Source organism: Brachyistius frenatus, unplaced genomic scaffold (genome assembly GCF_029030835.1).
Source record: "Brachyistius frenatus isolate BFR_SWC_R1_liver_20210118 unplaced genomic scaffold, ASM2903083v1 Contig_41, whole genome shotgun sequence".
In the NCBI taxonomy this organism is placed as follows: Eukaryota; Metazoa; Chordata; class Actinopteri; family Embiotocidae; genus Brachyistius; species Brachyistius frenatus.
Window position 1 is genome coordinate 2,598,171 of NW_027210640.1, and position 14,112 is coordinate 2,612,282.

At 43.3% G+C, this 14,112-nt stretch overlaps 1 protein-coding gene across 2 annotated transcripts in view; it reads left to right on the forward strand.

Annotated features, from left to right (window-relative positions):
* Positions 1–14,112, forward strand: part of arid3a (AT-rich interactive domain 3A) — a 38,621-nt gene that overhangs the window by 4,294 nt on the left and 20,215 nt on the right. For both annotated transcript variants that reach the window (XM_069702348.1, XM_069702349.1), the window contains exons 2-3: positions 9,792–10,566; positions 10,662–10,944. In XM_069702348.1, the coding sequence (XP_069558449.1) occupies positions 10,232–10,566; positions 10,662–10,944 (618 nt within the window). In that variant the 5' untranslated portion in view covers positions 9,792–10,231. The remainder of the gene's footprint in view (positions 1–9,791; positions 10,567–10,661; positions 10,945–14,112) is intronic.

A 14,112-nucleotide genomic window follows, 5' to 3' on the forward strand; every position in this document is an offset into this window, starting at 1 on the left:
CCCTGGCAGTTGGCCACTGAACTGGTTAGTGGCTTTGAATTAATGACAGACAAACATGCACGGACAAGACAGACAGGTCCGACTCTCATTGTTTTCTTATGATCAAACAATAATCTTTTGCAGGTTGTTTCTTATGTTGTCACTCCATTCAATTGTCCCTTCCCCAAGGCTTAAGGGTATGGACTTTGACTTAAGACCTTCATTGTGCTACTTGTGGCACTAATATCCCACCTGCAAATCAGCACGGATTGTATCGCAGCGAGCACGAGCGCTGTCTGCACACCACGAGCTTTCCTTCCATTTAAAGTGGGAGGCAGCGTGGCTTGGCTGCCTTTCAGCTGTTCTTGTGCCAAAAGCTACGTTTCTGAATGCTCCGTACGCCACGTGGGGCTTTGGCTCTGTTATCCAGCCAAAAAATGCAGAAACAAAAAAAAAAGAAAAGAAAAAAGAAACCTCGCAAGTTACTTCATTCATTCCTTGGGTTGGAGTCAAGGGGGGGAATCCCAGCAGGGCTTGACGGTGACGCAGGTGAATGGAAGGGTCTGAGGTTTTGGGATGCCCCGCAGTTCCTGAACCCGGCTGCTAAGAAAGCTGTCTGCCCTGCGTAGTCATTCGGCGGCTGACGCCGGGTTCAGTGTCAGCCAGTGTGGGCTGCTCCAGTTCTTCTCTGCCTGGATACCGGCACACAGCTGCGACATGCTGACATGTCCGTCAAACCCGAAGCATTCGCGTTTTATACGCGACAGCTGGCACCGGCAGCCCCGCACACAAGTAATCAAACGCTTATCAAATCAGATCCGTATCTCATGGCCCGATCAAGCTGCCTAAGGTTTTATTAGGCGGAGCGCTTGCACGTGAAACTTTTAATCCGCGTCCGACACACGAGTGGGCATTTTTTTTTTTTTTTGGTGCTGGATGTCTCCGTCTACGGCGCGCGCGACTCTTTAGCTAAGATTCCTGCTCGTCCATCGCCTCTGCGCGGACAAAAGGCTTGATTGTTGAAGATCACAATGCAATGAGGTGACTGCGCAGTCACTGTATAAACCAACAAGTTAATCCAGTTTTCATGCCATTCAGTGAAAAATGCCCCCCTCGACATCCCTCCCTCCCCCCACACACACACACACACACACACACACACACACACACACACACACACACACACACACACACACACACACACACACACACACACACACACACACACACACCACCTCTCCCGCACTGGACCGAACTATCATCATGCTATCGGTCTAGAGTTACAATAGCAGAGGACTGAACTCTGCGAGCTGCAACATGCAGCCCGTCTCCTGAATCTACGCTTTTTCCTGCAAAGTCGGGGCGCTCGCAGGAATTCAAACTCGGTAGCTCGCTTTCACAACGAGGCGCGAAAACGGCACAGTCGCAGAGATACTGAAGTCGTTTAATATAAGCAGTGCAAATAGTTCATTCAGTAAATTTGGTTGTTCTGCTCTCAGGATTGTTTCCGAAAAGAGTTTTCTGAACCTGGGGTTCATTTTAGCTGGACTAAAAATGACCATTCAGGCAGAGCAGAGTTAAACAAGAAAAACTGATGTCGTTTTTCTGCTTTCGTGATCACAACTGCGATGGCCTCCTTTTTAAGAATGTGCTGCGCTTCCCCACCAGGGCTGTCATCACATGAGATTTATGTTTGCTCCCATAATACTACAGTCTCCATGTGAAGCCATAGGTAGGGTTGTAACATGGCCAGGTCAATATCCACGAGTGAGGCGTTTCAGCTGAATCAGCAGACTTTTTTTTTTTTTTTTTTTTTTTTTTTCCATATAAGTCTTCAGCTGATTTTCCACGCTGGTTGCTCTGCCTTTACCTAGCGCTCATCTAACATGCATTACTATATGAACTTTTCAACATACACAGGAACATGTTTCACATGTGTTCTGCAGAAGAGTTTTTAAGGCTGAATTTCTTCCAGCTTTATCGGGTTTTCACAGCGGAAATGAAGTCGCTCAGACTAGCAGCGCTGTGTAAATTCCCAAATCCTCAATAATGGGTTTGCTAATAATATAATTCTGATATTGTACTTGGCGTAAAGTACTCTAAATATCATTAGACATTCCAACAAAGAGAGATTTATTTTAGTTTTAGTTTTTTGTGAAAAACAGGCAAAGACCGTGTTGGTCATTTAATGTGGATCACTCGCGTGTCTTTTGGTGATGTCAGGAAATAACTATTTTGGAAAGTGCTATGTGACGTGTTACAACAAATTACTTGGATATAACATCCCTTCGGGGTGCAGGTTTCTTTATCTTTGTCATTTCACTGAAGAAAGTGGAACAGGAAGCGACATATTTGGTGTTCGTAGCATGTAAAAACTATTACGAGGGATTGGGGGAAGGTAGATCCACCAACAAAGGATCAATGAATGACTTATCGTGGAAGAAATGCACTCGGTGGAAAAGCCAACTCGTATATTTTGACTACAAAAGGCGCAACTGGATGAAAAGTGGATGAAATGGACAGGATGCAAGACGAACAGTATTTCTACTCTGTTCCTGACCCTGTTAGTGTGACCGATCTTTAGTTAATAAAGATTAAATGTGGAGGAAAAAAACTATAAACATTTTGAAAAACACTTGAATCCAGGCTTGCAGATCCTTCATGTGGTTACAGCAGTGACGGGAAATCACTTTTATCCTCGCTCAGTTTAAATCCCGCATCTTGATGCGTGGCCGCAGACTTCCCTGCTGGATTATTTTTTTTGCTATATATACCCACTTCATTTATGCCATAGCTGAGGCTAATCAGATTTGACTTGCTGTATTGCTTCTGCTTGCTGGAAGAGGTCAGTGGAAAATGCGTGACCAGCCTGTGCGACACTTCCTCAATGATCTTGTTGTTGGTGCCGTGGGCCTCAATGGAGCCTGTGTTATTGCCTTGCGAGGTAATACTGCAAGGAATGTGAGAGAGCATAATCAAGACCAGCACCACTAACCGACTTCTTGCTTTTATGCTTCTTTTTCCCCCCTTTTTTTTATTTTTTATCTACAAATAATCTTGAATGGCTACTGTTGGGCGACTCCCTTCATCTTGTAACTTTTGTCGTTTTAAATGTAATCCTGTGTTTATGTAAAGGGAATAAACAAAGCTATTTTAAAACGAATAACTGCAACATTTAATCTCTTTTAATGTACATAATGGAAACAATTTAAGTAAATCATGCTGGAAATCAAGTAAATTGACAGCTTTTTTTTGTTAATATGTTAATTGATTTATGTTTTGTTACGGTGCTACGTTTGTTGCAACAGGGATATTTCGTTTTTTCTTGCGGTCTTGGTGTCGTGATTTTGCCAGGGGAAGAGCTCAAAGCTGTTAATTGGAGCAAATCATTTCTTTGCGTAAAGCAAACAACTTTCAGTTTGTCGCTGGCAGACAGTTTTCCTTTTGGAGATGTAACGCCACAAAAGCAGTTTATATGTAAAAATATTTTTAACACGTGGAAACAGAAATTGACTTACACGCCTAACGACTTTGAAGTAGAGAGAATGTAGCTGCGTTTTTTCCCCCCGAGGCTTTAAGTATCTTTTATTGTGCAATCACTCAACGTGCAAAAAAGTATTAATACTGATATTCTATTATAACTGTATGAAGCTGATCATTTCAGGTGTCTGGTTCGGCTGAGATTCAGAAGGGGTTATCAGTATTACAAAATTAGACGCGGACTAAAAAACTATTCAGGCACTGCAGGTCAGGAAACGGCTGCAGATGTACTGTATTTTTCCTATTATGTGTTTGTTGATAACATCAGTACAGAGCCTGTTTCACGACCAACATGACTGTATAGTGCACAATAGATGCACAATGCATGATAGCAGCGCTGGATGATAATATAATAGAAACTGACAACAGATTTCCGTCCACCGATAAACTGCACATCGATAGAAATCTTCTGCAGGCTTGGTTTGAGTCTTTTATTCAAAGTGCAGCATGATCGCATATTGGATAAAGAAGAGCACAAAATGTGCCACCTACTTAAGCAGCCCGAACCAAAGTGAGACGTTATTGCATCAGCCACACTGATAATGGAGAGCAGAAACCCCGGCGTGCGCTGAGAGATGGACATAAAAAAATGGGTTACCAAGTTAAGAATCTTGATCCTCCGGTTTTCAGTTGAGCAGTACAGACAGACGTTCAGTTTAATAGTTTCAGGTCCTAAGAAAGACCTCCCTCTGCTCATCTCTAACCGCACAGCTTTATCGGGCACAGGTGGGTTTGATCTCTCGGTACATAAAAGGAAATGAGGACTTTTATTTCAACTGTTGAAGTGCACAGTAAAGAGCTGCAGTGACGTAGGCGCAAGAACAAAAGACGCCCCACCGAGGAAATACCCCGGTGTATTAAAGCATGTTTTCTTTCTTCTTCTTCTTCTTCTTGTTTTTTTTTTTTTTTTTTCCTCATTGCGACACACATGTTGAAAACACCACGCGTGCCTTTGTGAACGGATCCCACAGTGCTTCAGTGGTTGTTAATGGGTTCTGGAGACAAGGCCACGAAGACGAATTCCTTCACATTCACTGCGCTGGGGATTGTGATGCTCTTATATTAAGCAGGCGATGTAGCCGTTCGTATGCACACGCGTAAGTGAATGCATGCGAGGCGGAGTGGGTCTCTTTATCTCGTTGGAATTAGACCCTTCGCTCTTGTTCTTATCACTCTGTCCTGTTTGCTCAGGCCTTGCAATCTTCTACCTCTCAAATGTGGGTTTTGAAAAAAAAAAAAAAAAGAGGATTAACCCATTAGCGTTCATCATTTCTTCTTTATCCTTCATTTAGCCAACTCCTCAAGGTCCTATGCAAGTGTCTCCTCCCCCAACATGGGCTCTTTCCACCAATCCCAGCAGGTGGTCTCTCTTTAGCCAATTAAGGTGTTAAATAAGCCCTGGTGGCTTTACAGTCCACCATGTAATCTGAGGGATTGTCTTTTTTTATGTTGTGTAACGGCAACAGGTGACACAATTTCTTGATCCGCTCGGAGTAAAAACTCCAGTACTGAGCCCTAGTCCTGAATGCAAGTTTGGATTCAGTGCGTGGATTAATCAGCAGTGATGGATGAAATACTCAGATCTTTTAATTCAGAAAAAGTAGAGATACCACAATGTAAAAAATAGTTCAAATAATTAGTAATACTTCGTCAACTGTTTAACATGCCGGAAGTAAAACGCAGTCATTATGCAACATGGCTCATTTGGTTCATAATTTAACATGTAGAAGACCTTCATAGTAAAGCCTGCAAAGGTGGGGCTGATTTGAATTACTTCATGTAATGCTGCGTAGTATTCACCTTTTAATAATTCTCATAATGCATTTGTTGATTATATTTTGTATTATTAAAGTGCAAAGCATAAAGTATGACATGAAGAGGACAATATTTGCCTCTGAATTATTTTAGTGGCACAGAAGCATAAAGCAGTCAAATGAATAGTACAGGACTAGTTCCTCAGCTTTAAACAGATTCTCCCCAGTTGAAGTCATCTTGCTGCCCCTGAATTCTGTCATCGAATGCAGATCTAAGTGATACGGGGAAGGAAATGTGCACGAGAGAGAAGGACGACATGTCGGGCAGGAAACAAAACAGGCAGTGTTGAGGTGGCGTAACAATCACACAGAGAACTCTTCAATCAAACCGGGCTGTTTGAAACGTTATTGTTTTTGCACAAAGAGTGCTCCTCACAGTCACTAAGCCATATATCAACCAGTACTGCAGGATTGGTCTTTGGTAAAGGATTTCCTGTCAACATTTCCTCAGCTACAAGAATCCCTTTACCCCCGATACTCCCAGTCGATGTTACCCAGTGATGGAGACAAAACCGTGATGTGATTTGTTTTCTGTGAGTGAGTTTCTTAAGCATTTTGACTGACACCTGGCAAGCCTGTTTGTTCCCTGACTAAAGTAACTTACTCTCAGGGTTTTGTGAATGGCTGCTGTTCAGTCTGCTCTGCTGCTGGTTTCACAGAGAGTTGCGATCGAGACATTAAATGCCTTATCACTCGAAGCCAAGGTCCGATTATTAATGTGGGAATGAGATACCAGAGGAAGCCTCCAGCCATTTTGCAGCAGCAGAGCTATAAGTGCATCAACTCTTTCAAACACCTGAAAAATCCTGTTGTTAATCAGTAACTCGCTTTATGACTATTAACCAGTAGGTCTCTGCTCCCTGACCAGTATCCAGAGCTGGTCGTCTCGGGATCACTCATTATTTCGGAACGCAAACAAAATGAAGTTTCTATTGCAAGGACAGCATCAGCAAATGTTGCATGGCAGCGTGTGCTAATGTGGAAGATTTTGTTGTTGTTGTTGGCAGACAGGAACGACAACAGACAGGTTCCCTTAAATAGCAGGGACGTACATTACATTCTGCAGGCAACATTATGCTGGTCACACTCCCCATTACACACATGCAAAAGCATGACAACATGTTTTTGGAGCACAGTTGTGGAATGCCGTTGCTCTTATTTATTGAACACGAGCGTGGTGTAAGGAATCAGGTTCAAGGTGTGCTGAAGGGCGTCGCGTTTGGATTGAATAAAAATCCTGCAGTCTTTGGTTTGGTTATTGTCGCTGAACGTAATTGAAAACAACTCGACTACCTTCAGTCGGTCATCATCCGTCTGGGCAGGATACCTGTTCACAGAGTTACAGTACATCTTGTACCACAATATATTCTCGTCAACACATGAACTTTATTGCCGTCATGTAAAAAGTTGTAATAAGCGTCAGACTTAGCTCCTCGTTTTGGGGAAGCGGAGGGGACCATGTGTAGTGGTGCAATGCATTTTGCGCCATCGAGCATGTCGGAAATCATAATGCCTATGATCGACAGTGGCATGAAACAGAGAGACCACTTCTGCTTCCCTCTGCACAGGAAGAGTCAACAGAAGAGCTTTCCTGTAATCACTTCTGTCTTTGACATTACATATATGACACGCGCAGTGAGAGCTGGTGCCACAGGCAGCGCTGCTTTTGGCCCAAACCTGAGTGGTCATTGCGTGACTGTGTTAAAATGTTGAGTAATGCGTACTTTAAATAACATGGTCTCCCCATAGTGTGGGTGTGTGTTAATGCAAAATTTGTTCTTGCCAGTAATTCTTGGTGTGTTTCCTCTCGGAGCCCACTGCCATGTTTTGTTCTGTATGTTGGAACAGAGACAAGTTGTTTCACATCCACTGAGCTAAAATGCTTTAACCCTTCTAATACTGCTGCTGTTGTCCGTCTGACAACTGCGCCTGTTCAGTTGTGCCTCTATTGCCCTTTAAAGAATGTAATGAATCAATATTGAATATCTGTCGGCTGCATCTGCTCCGTCAGTTGTTACTTCCTTCACCCTGTGAAGAAACACAGGCGAGTTTCACAGCTCTCGTTTCCTTGCGTAACATTTCTCTTAACGTATAGAGCCATAGGGGGTTGTTGCTTGAAAGTGTCAGTCTGATGTAACCTTTCGTTGATATGTTGCATTTTATCCAACACCTGTGTGACGCAACTTTGTACTTTTGCTGTAAATTTTGTGGCTGGAAAATTTGACCCGCTTACTTGAAATGGTTTCAATGTATAATCAAGAAAAACTACAACTGAGGCCAATTGTCTTGTGATTTAGATCCCGACTTTCCAACTATATCTTTTCATGACCACAAATTGTGCTTCTCGTTCCACCTGACTGGAGGTTACGCTGCAATTTTTTTTTTTTTTAGAGGCACAATTGCGCAAGTAGCGCATTAAGATATATTTCTAAGAGGGCAGTTCAATTTAAGCATTGACAAATCTGCCTGATCTGGTTGAAGTTGATCTGTCAGATGAGTCAGACCTGTGCTGTGTTGCACAAGCCGTTCTTTTCCATTTGGATCTCATATTGAGTTACTGGCTGATTAAAGAACACATCGCGTGGTTGAATCATCTGCTTACAGAATAACCACGTCATGACCCTGATGCTTGTTGGTGCCGTTTCCCATTAGGTATTAATGACCATGTAAGACGTGAAAAATAATCGTTTTTCCTGTGAATGTAATCTTAATTCCTCGAGAACTTCAACTGCCAGGTTACCGTTGTTCCCCCTCCTGTGCTCTGAACACGCCTACATGTATTTATACCCATTAAACTCTGTCATTCCTCTGCGCCACAATTAGGTGAAAAAAACAACAACCCCTCCTGTAATGATGAGGTATACTGTGGCCAAGGATTGCTGTGTTGGCCATATTTTTCTGCTTTGGCTGAATGTAGAGGTACTTTGTATTATCTTACCTTGAAAACCTGCTGACTCAAAAAATCTTTAATAAGCATGTTTCATGAATATGGTCAGCTGTAATAATGACAATATCTGTCGAAAATAGCGGCTATTAAAGACCAATAATTTCTGTGGAGCAACAGTGTACTCTTACTGTATATAACTATTTAAGTAGTATTGAATTTTGGTCCAGACTTACTGTCTTTGACTAAAAACAAAATATCAGTACATGGTTGTGGGGCTGCTTGTAATATAGAACATAGCCAGAAAATACCCAATTAATGAGTTCAATGCAAACTAGAAGTTTGGGAAAGTGGTGGTGGTTACGGAGGTCCGTCTCTTCATGAATTAGTCAGCACTGTTGAATGAGTGATGGTGTACAGTCACCACCGCTGCCTGTCATGACTGGTTCTTCAGCGTGTCCAGCACCTGCACTGGAATTTAATTTTCCCACATGCTGTTGACTTTGTGTGCTGCTCTTATCAGTGGCTCACCGATCTGAACACAGCCTCCCCCAAACCAAGACTTCGGGAACATTTTTGAGGATGTTCTGGGTAAATGGAGAGCCGGTGGGATCATGTTTTATTGAAACAGTTGACACAAGGGAGCAGACGTTGTGGAGAATGTTGAGGCCCAGAGCCGAGACTGCTTTGCATGGGCTCATTTTGGAGCAGGTGTTTAGGAGAACTATTACCACCCACACAAGTTACAGAAAAAACTCCCCATTGTGTCTCTTACTCGCAATAAAAAAAAAAAATGTAATAAGGGGAAAACACACCAGTCAAACCTGAATATTAATTGTGTGTTTTAACAAATCGGAGACAATGCTGGTGGTACAGTGTTGCGTGTTGCTCATTTCTTCTGCTGCTACGCTGAGCCGAGCATGCGACGAAAGCGACGGTCCTTCCTGTGATTTGACTTCTTCTCGTTGTTGAGGTTAAAACATTTTGTCCCCTGTGAGCAGCTCATCTGGTCTGTTTTGTTCTGAGTAATCCTGCACATGTGGCACAACGGACATCAACTCTGGGACTGTATCTCAGTTTCTCAGGGATTTCAGATTGAAATTTGCATTTCTGTGTGTGAAATTGAGCATTATCTTCTCTGTCACATTTTCTTCACTCGTGTTTTGAGCTGACAAGGGCGGCTCTGTAGTCATCGCTGTAGTTGTCTGCTCCTCAGCAAATCACATCATCGATAGACGTGACTCTGAAAATAATGCTGGACTTCTTCTTGCAGTATCATCCATTAAATTTATTCATCACTTACTCTTGATGAAATATATCGGTTGCAAAACAGGGGACAGAACATGTGCAAATATATTACAACACAACCAAAATCAGAATGCGATTCTTTGTTTATCAGATCAGTGACTAAGTCAAAAGCCGAATGAGGGACGGAGGATTTTTGAAGATCAATATATATCTGGCCGATCAGACACTTTGAGTAAAGTTCTGGCGCTGCTTTACCGAAGGCGCTGATGTAAACAGACAGCAGGGAAGTAGCAGTCTGACACCTTGCTGTTCTTTCTCTCCCTCAGGTATTTGTAGTCTGTCTGCGAAGTCTCATACTCCCACCTTCACTTCCACTGCTCGTGCCTCATTGAACGCAGTGTGACTCAGCTCTGCTACCGGCTCTGGTTTCCCCTCAGCTGCAGGAAAAACCATTGAGACAAGAGAAAGGCCTCTGTCTCCAGAACTGCAGCCGACCTCTGACTGCATGTCTCAGAGATATTACCGACCCCCCCTCCTCTTTTTCTTCCACCCACTCCTCCTCAAAAACCCAAATTTCCACGTAACCGTAACCTCCGAACCTTCAGCCCGCTGCTAGCTGCTTCACCACAGCTGCGGTTGGCGACTGCCCACCCTTGGAAGAAGGCTCGACCGTCGTCCCCCGACTGGCCCCCATCTGGTGCTCCTTCGGCGGGGGAGGGAGGGGCAGGAAGGAAGGCCGCTGAACGCCGTGCCACTTTCCCTGGAGATGAAGCTGCAGGCTGTCATGGAGAACCTGCACAGGCAGCAGAGGGCCAAGCTGCTGATGGAGCAGCAGCTACAGCAGCAAGCCGCCGCACAGCACACTCAGAGCCGCACAGGTGGAGCGGATGAGCCGATGGGGAGCCCGGCCCCCGAGGCGGAGCAGGCCCAGATGGCAGCGCTGGCAGCCATGCGTGCTGTGGCAGCCGGACTGCAGAGGGTGTCGGACAGCCCGATGTCAGAGCGCAGCAGCGACGGGGAGGAGGAAGGTGACGATGACGACAACAATAACAGGAAGGAGCAGTACAAGGACATGATGGGCTCAGACGAGGAGGAGCAGATGTAAGTACAGAATTTATTTGATCAAGTTTTACAGAAACAACTGTCATTTGTGTCTAAATGTTTTAAGCAATATTACAATATAAACCCACACACAGCAAACAGAAATGGGATGAGGAGGACTTTGAAGGTGAGATGGAAGAAGACTTTGACGACGACCTGGCAGACGAAGGTCTGCCGACGGGCCACGATGCCGTGGCCCCCGGGAAGGGCATCCTCCTGCTGCCTCACCGCCAGCTCCACCCCAATTCCCAGCTGTTGAAGGTCCGTCCGAGCGTCGAGCAGGAGACCCGCGTAGCCATCCTACCTCCCCACGCCACACACAGCCATCTGGTGGGGCAGGACCACGGAGAATGGACCTACGAGGAGCAGTTCAGACAGGTAGGATCACACTCGGGACTGAGTGGATGTGGCTGGACGTAGCTGTTGGAGATTCAGAGTGTCATTTGAAGTCTTGTCAAGATCTGCAGCTTGAGCTCCTGCTGTTAGTACTGCTGCCTGACTGAAGATCATCGTCTTCCTGGAGTAGTTGTGGACAACCTTGTCAGCTAAATTCCTAAAATATCCTAAAGTCAGCTGCTGTAGCAAACCCAGGAAGTACATAAGTCTGTAATGTTGGTTGTTGACCAGCGAGTCACATCTGGCCTTCACACCTCTCACATCAAAACTGCGTGGCATTTTCTCAGCAGCACATGATGTAATCCGACCAGGGTGGGAAATTAACACCAGCCACCGGCCAAATGTTGACAATGCCTAAGTTGAGGGTTTTTTTGAGTTTTTGTTTGCCACCTGACATTCTGGCGAGTGTTAAAAGTTCTGGCCTGGAGCAGCTGAGTGCCCGGTGAGATGTGGCATTTGATGACTAATGTGGCCTACGAGTTAAAAAAATAAAAAATAAAAATGGTTGTTGAATAGGAGTGAGAGTTGAGGGGAGAGGCTCAGCGGAGAAAGGAGGGGCAGTGGTGGATTTAAAGGCATGCTATAACAACTTTACCATGCTGTAAACATTTACTGTAAACATGCCAGTGGGCTGAATATTATGAGGGAGGCCCTGGTGGAATACGATGGGCTGTTTACGTGGAGAGATTTCCGACTGTCAACAGCTAAGTTTAGATTTAGGGCTGCTGTCGATTAAAAACACAAAGAGTGAGGAATAATGTACAATCCACTCAGAGATGACCTCCAAGGATATAAAACTACTTTCTTTATAATTAAATAACACATTTTATTGCATTTTTGACTAATTTCCCACACAAAATGATGCAGAGAAAAATACTTTACATGGATACATACAAATATGATTGTTACCCACTACTAGAGTAGTATGAATTATAATGAAACTTTTCCTTTTGGCAAAATTGGATCATAACAGTAAACTTTTTTTTATTAAATTTTTTTTTTAAGAAGATGAAATTCACTCAGAGGAAGAATCATATTTCCGGGCATGAAGGAGAGCAGGTCCCTGACAATCCCTGAAATTATTAGTCTACTAATCTCTTGACTTTACAAGCCCACTCATTACCCGTCCTTTCAGAATTATATGATTTAAGAGATGACAAAAGATTATGTATTTTACAGATGTAAAGCAGGAACATTGAGTCGTGTTTTAGGACTCTGAAATGAATGTACGAGTGAAACACCGTCCATGTGCCTCCACCTTTGCACTGTGTAAAACCCAAAGGTGGTTTTACTAGTATTAAAGCATGATGAACAGCCACTGTTGCAATGCAAACACACTCATAGTCTGTAGCAATATTTTAAACCATAAAACGGGAAGAAACAGTGTGAGCAGCAGCTTGTCTTTTATCTGAGATTAAAAAAGGAAAAACTGGTTTGCTAATTGTCAGAGGAAATGTTGTTTTTCTTGATGCCTTCAGTCGGTTGGAAGTCAATTATCTTTGCCACATTACACCCAGCCTGCTTTATTTTTAAGCCTAACTATAGATTCTGTAATTTAAGGCCTATTTCTTGTAATTACAGAGCGTATGGAATAAAACTCCCCTTAAACCTATACTCTGCTTCTCTAAATAGTCCACCCCTCCCTCTGCCAAGCTTTGTGTGAATTACTTGAATTGATACTCTTAGTTGGTGGTTTTCATGAGTCAGGTAGGAGACGGTCAATTTTTTTTTTTTTTTTTTTTTTAGGCGCGACATATCATTCAGCAGTGGCTCAGGCAAGCTCGCATTTAATGCTGCTGACAGTTATACAATCAAGACCGCCAGTATCTTGGCTGTTAAGATAGTGTTACCCAATCTATTGTTGATTAAAACATATGTCACGCCTACACTACATGAAGCTGAGCATAGAGACGGAGGCGGAGGAAGGACTGCTGTCATTTAAAACCTCGACATTTCAACATGTTATAGGGACTGGAGCAACAGCGGTCATATCTGTGTGCAGGGCGTCATGGCTCAAACATCCTGCCTGCTGATAGCCTAGAATATTGTGAATCCAGGATCAGGATTTTAGTCTTCCAGGATGATGATAGTGATTAGTGAGAATTGCAGCTATGGTCTGCTACGAAGAAGACAGACTGTCTCCTGTTAATTCTAAACTAATGCAAATCAAAATTGGTGATTTCAGTTTGTATGCGCCGGGTGCCATTATCTTCAGTACCCGACATTTGTGGTTTCTCCGTGTCGTGTGAAAAGTAGTTCAATCTACACACCACAGTTTTTATTGCAGTTTCTGTGCAAACGTCCAGCTTCTCTTTGCTTGATCAAGACTTTATGAATTGTATGTTAAATAGAGCAAGTAGACTTCAGGCAATGTTTTGGTGTCTGATAATCCTTCAAATTCATAATCTGTTTTTCAGACTGGACTTTAATGATTATAATTCATTGTGTCACTGCCTTAAGCAGCACGCCACCATTGTATTGTTTTAACGTACAGCTGTTTGCCTGCTTATAAGCCTGCATGTTTTAGACAAAGGCATCTGTTTTTTATAATGATAATTTATCTAATATTATAATTAAATTATGAAAAATGATACTTTATATGTAAACCTTTTTTTTATTGCAAGTACACGCAGATAAAACTTGACTTTTCTCATTATATGAACTGTGCTCTAATGATCACATCGTGTTTTTTTCTGCCTACTAAACAATATGAAAAGCAATAAATCGTTTTTCTATTCAAAATATGTGTTTAATCAGCACAGGAGAAACTAAAGACATGAGTTCTGAGTGAATACCATGTGATTCTCATTTTTACCAGAATTGTAAAATCCCATAACTTCGACCAACACGTGTTTTGCTGTGTAATCGTGTGCAGATTGAGTGTGTTGCAAGACACTGGGTGGGGAGGAAAGGGTTAAGAGTGTACAGTTTATTTTGGGCAGGTGGGTGGAGGCTGTTGGAATGTGCCTGATGGAGGGTGATAATGTGGCCACTGGGAACCTCAGATCCTCAGCAGAAACTTTGCATGCCTCTATCAGTCTGGAGCAGTTAGAGTTCCCCCAAACTGAAAACTGTCCTTTTGCTCCCTCATGTTTAAGTTGTGCCATTGGCACAGACTCATAATGTCTCAGTGTGGCATCACGAGCCCAC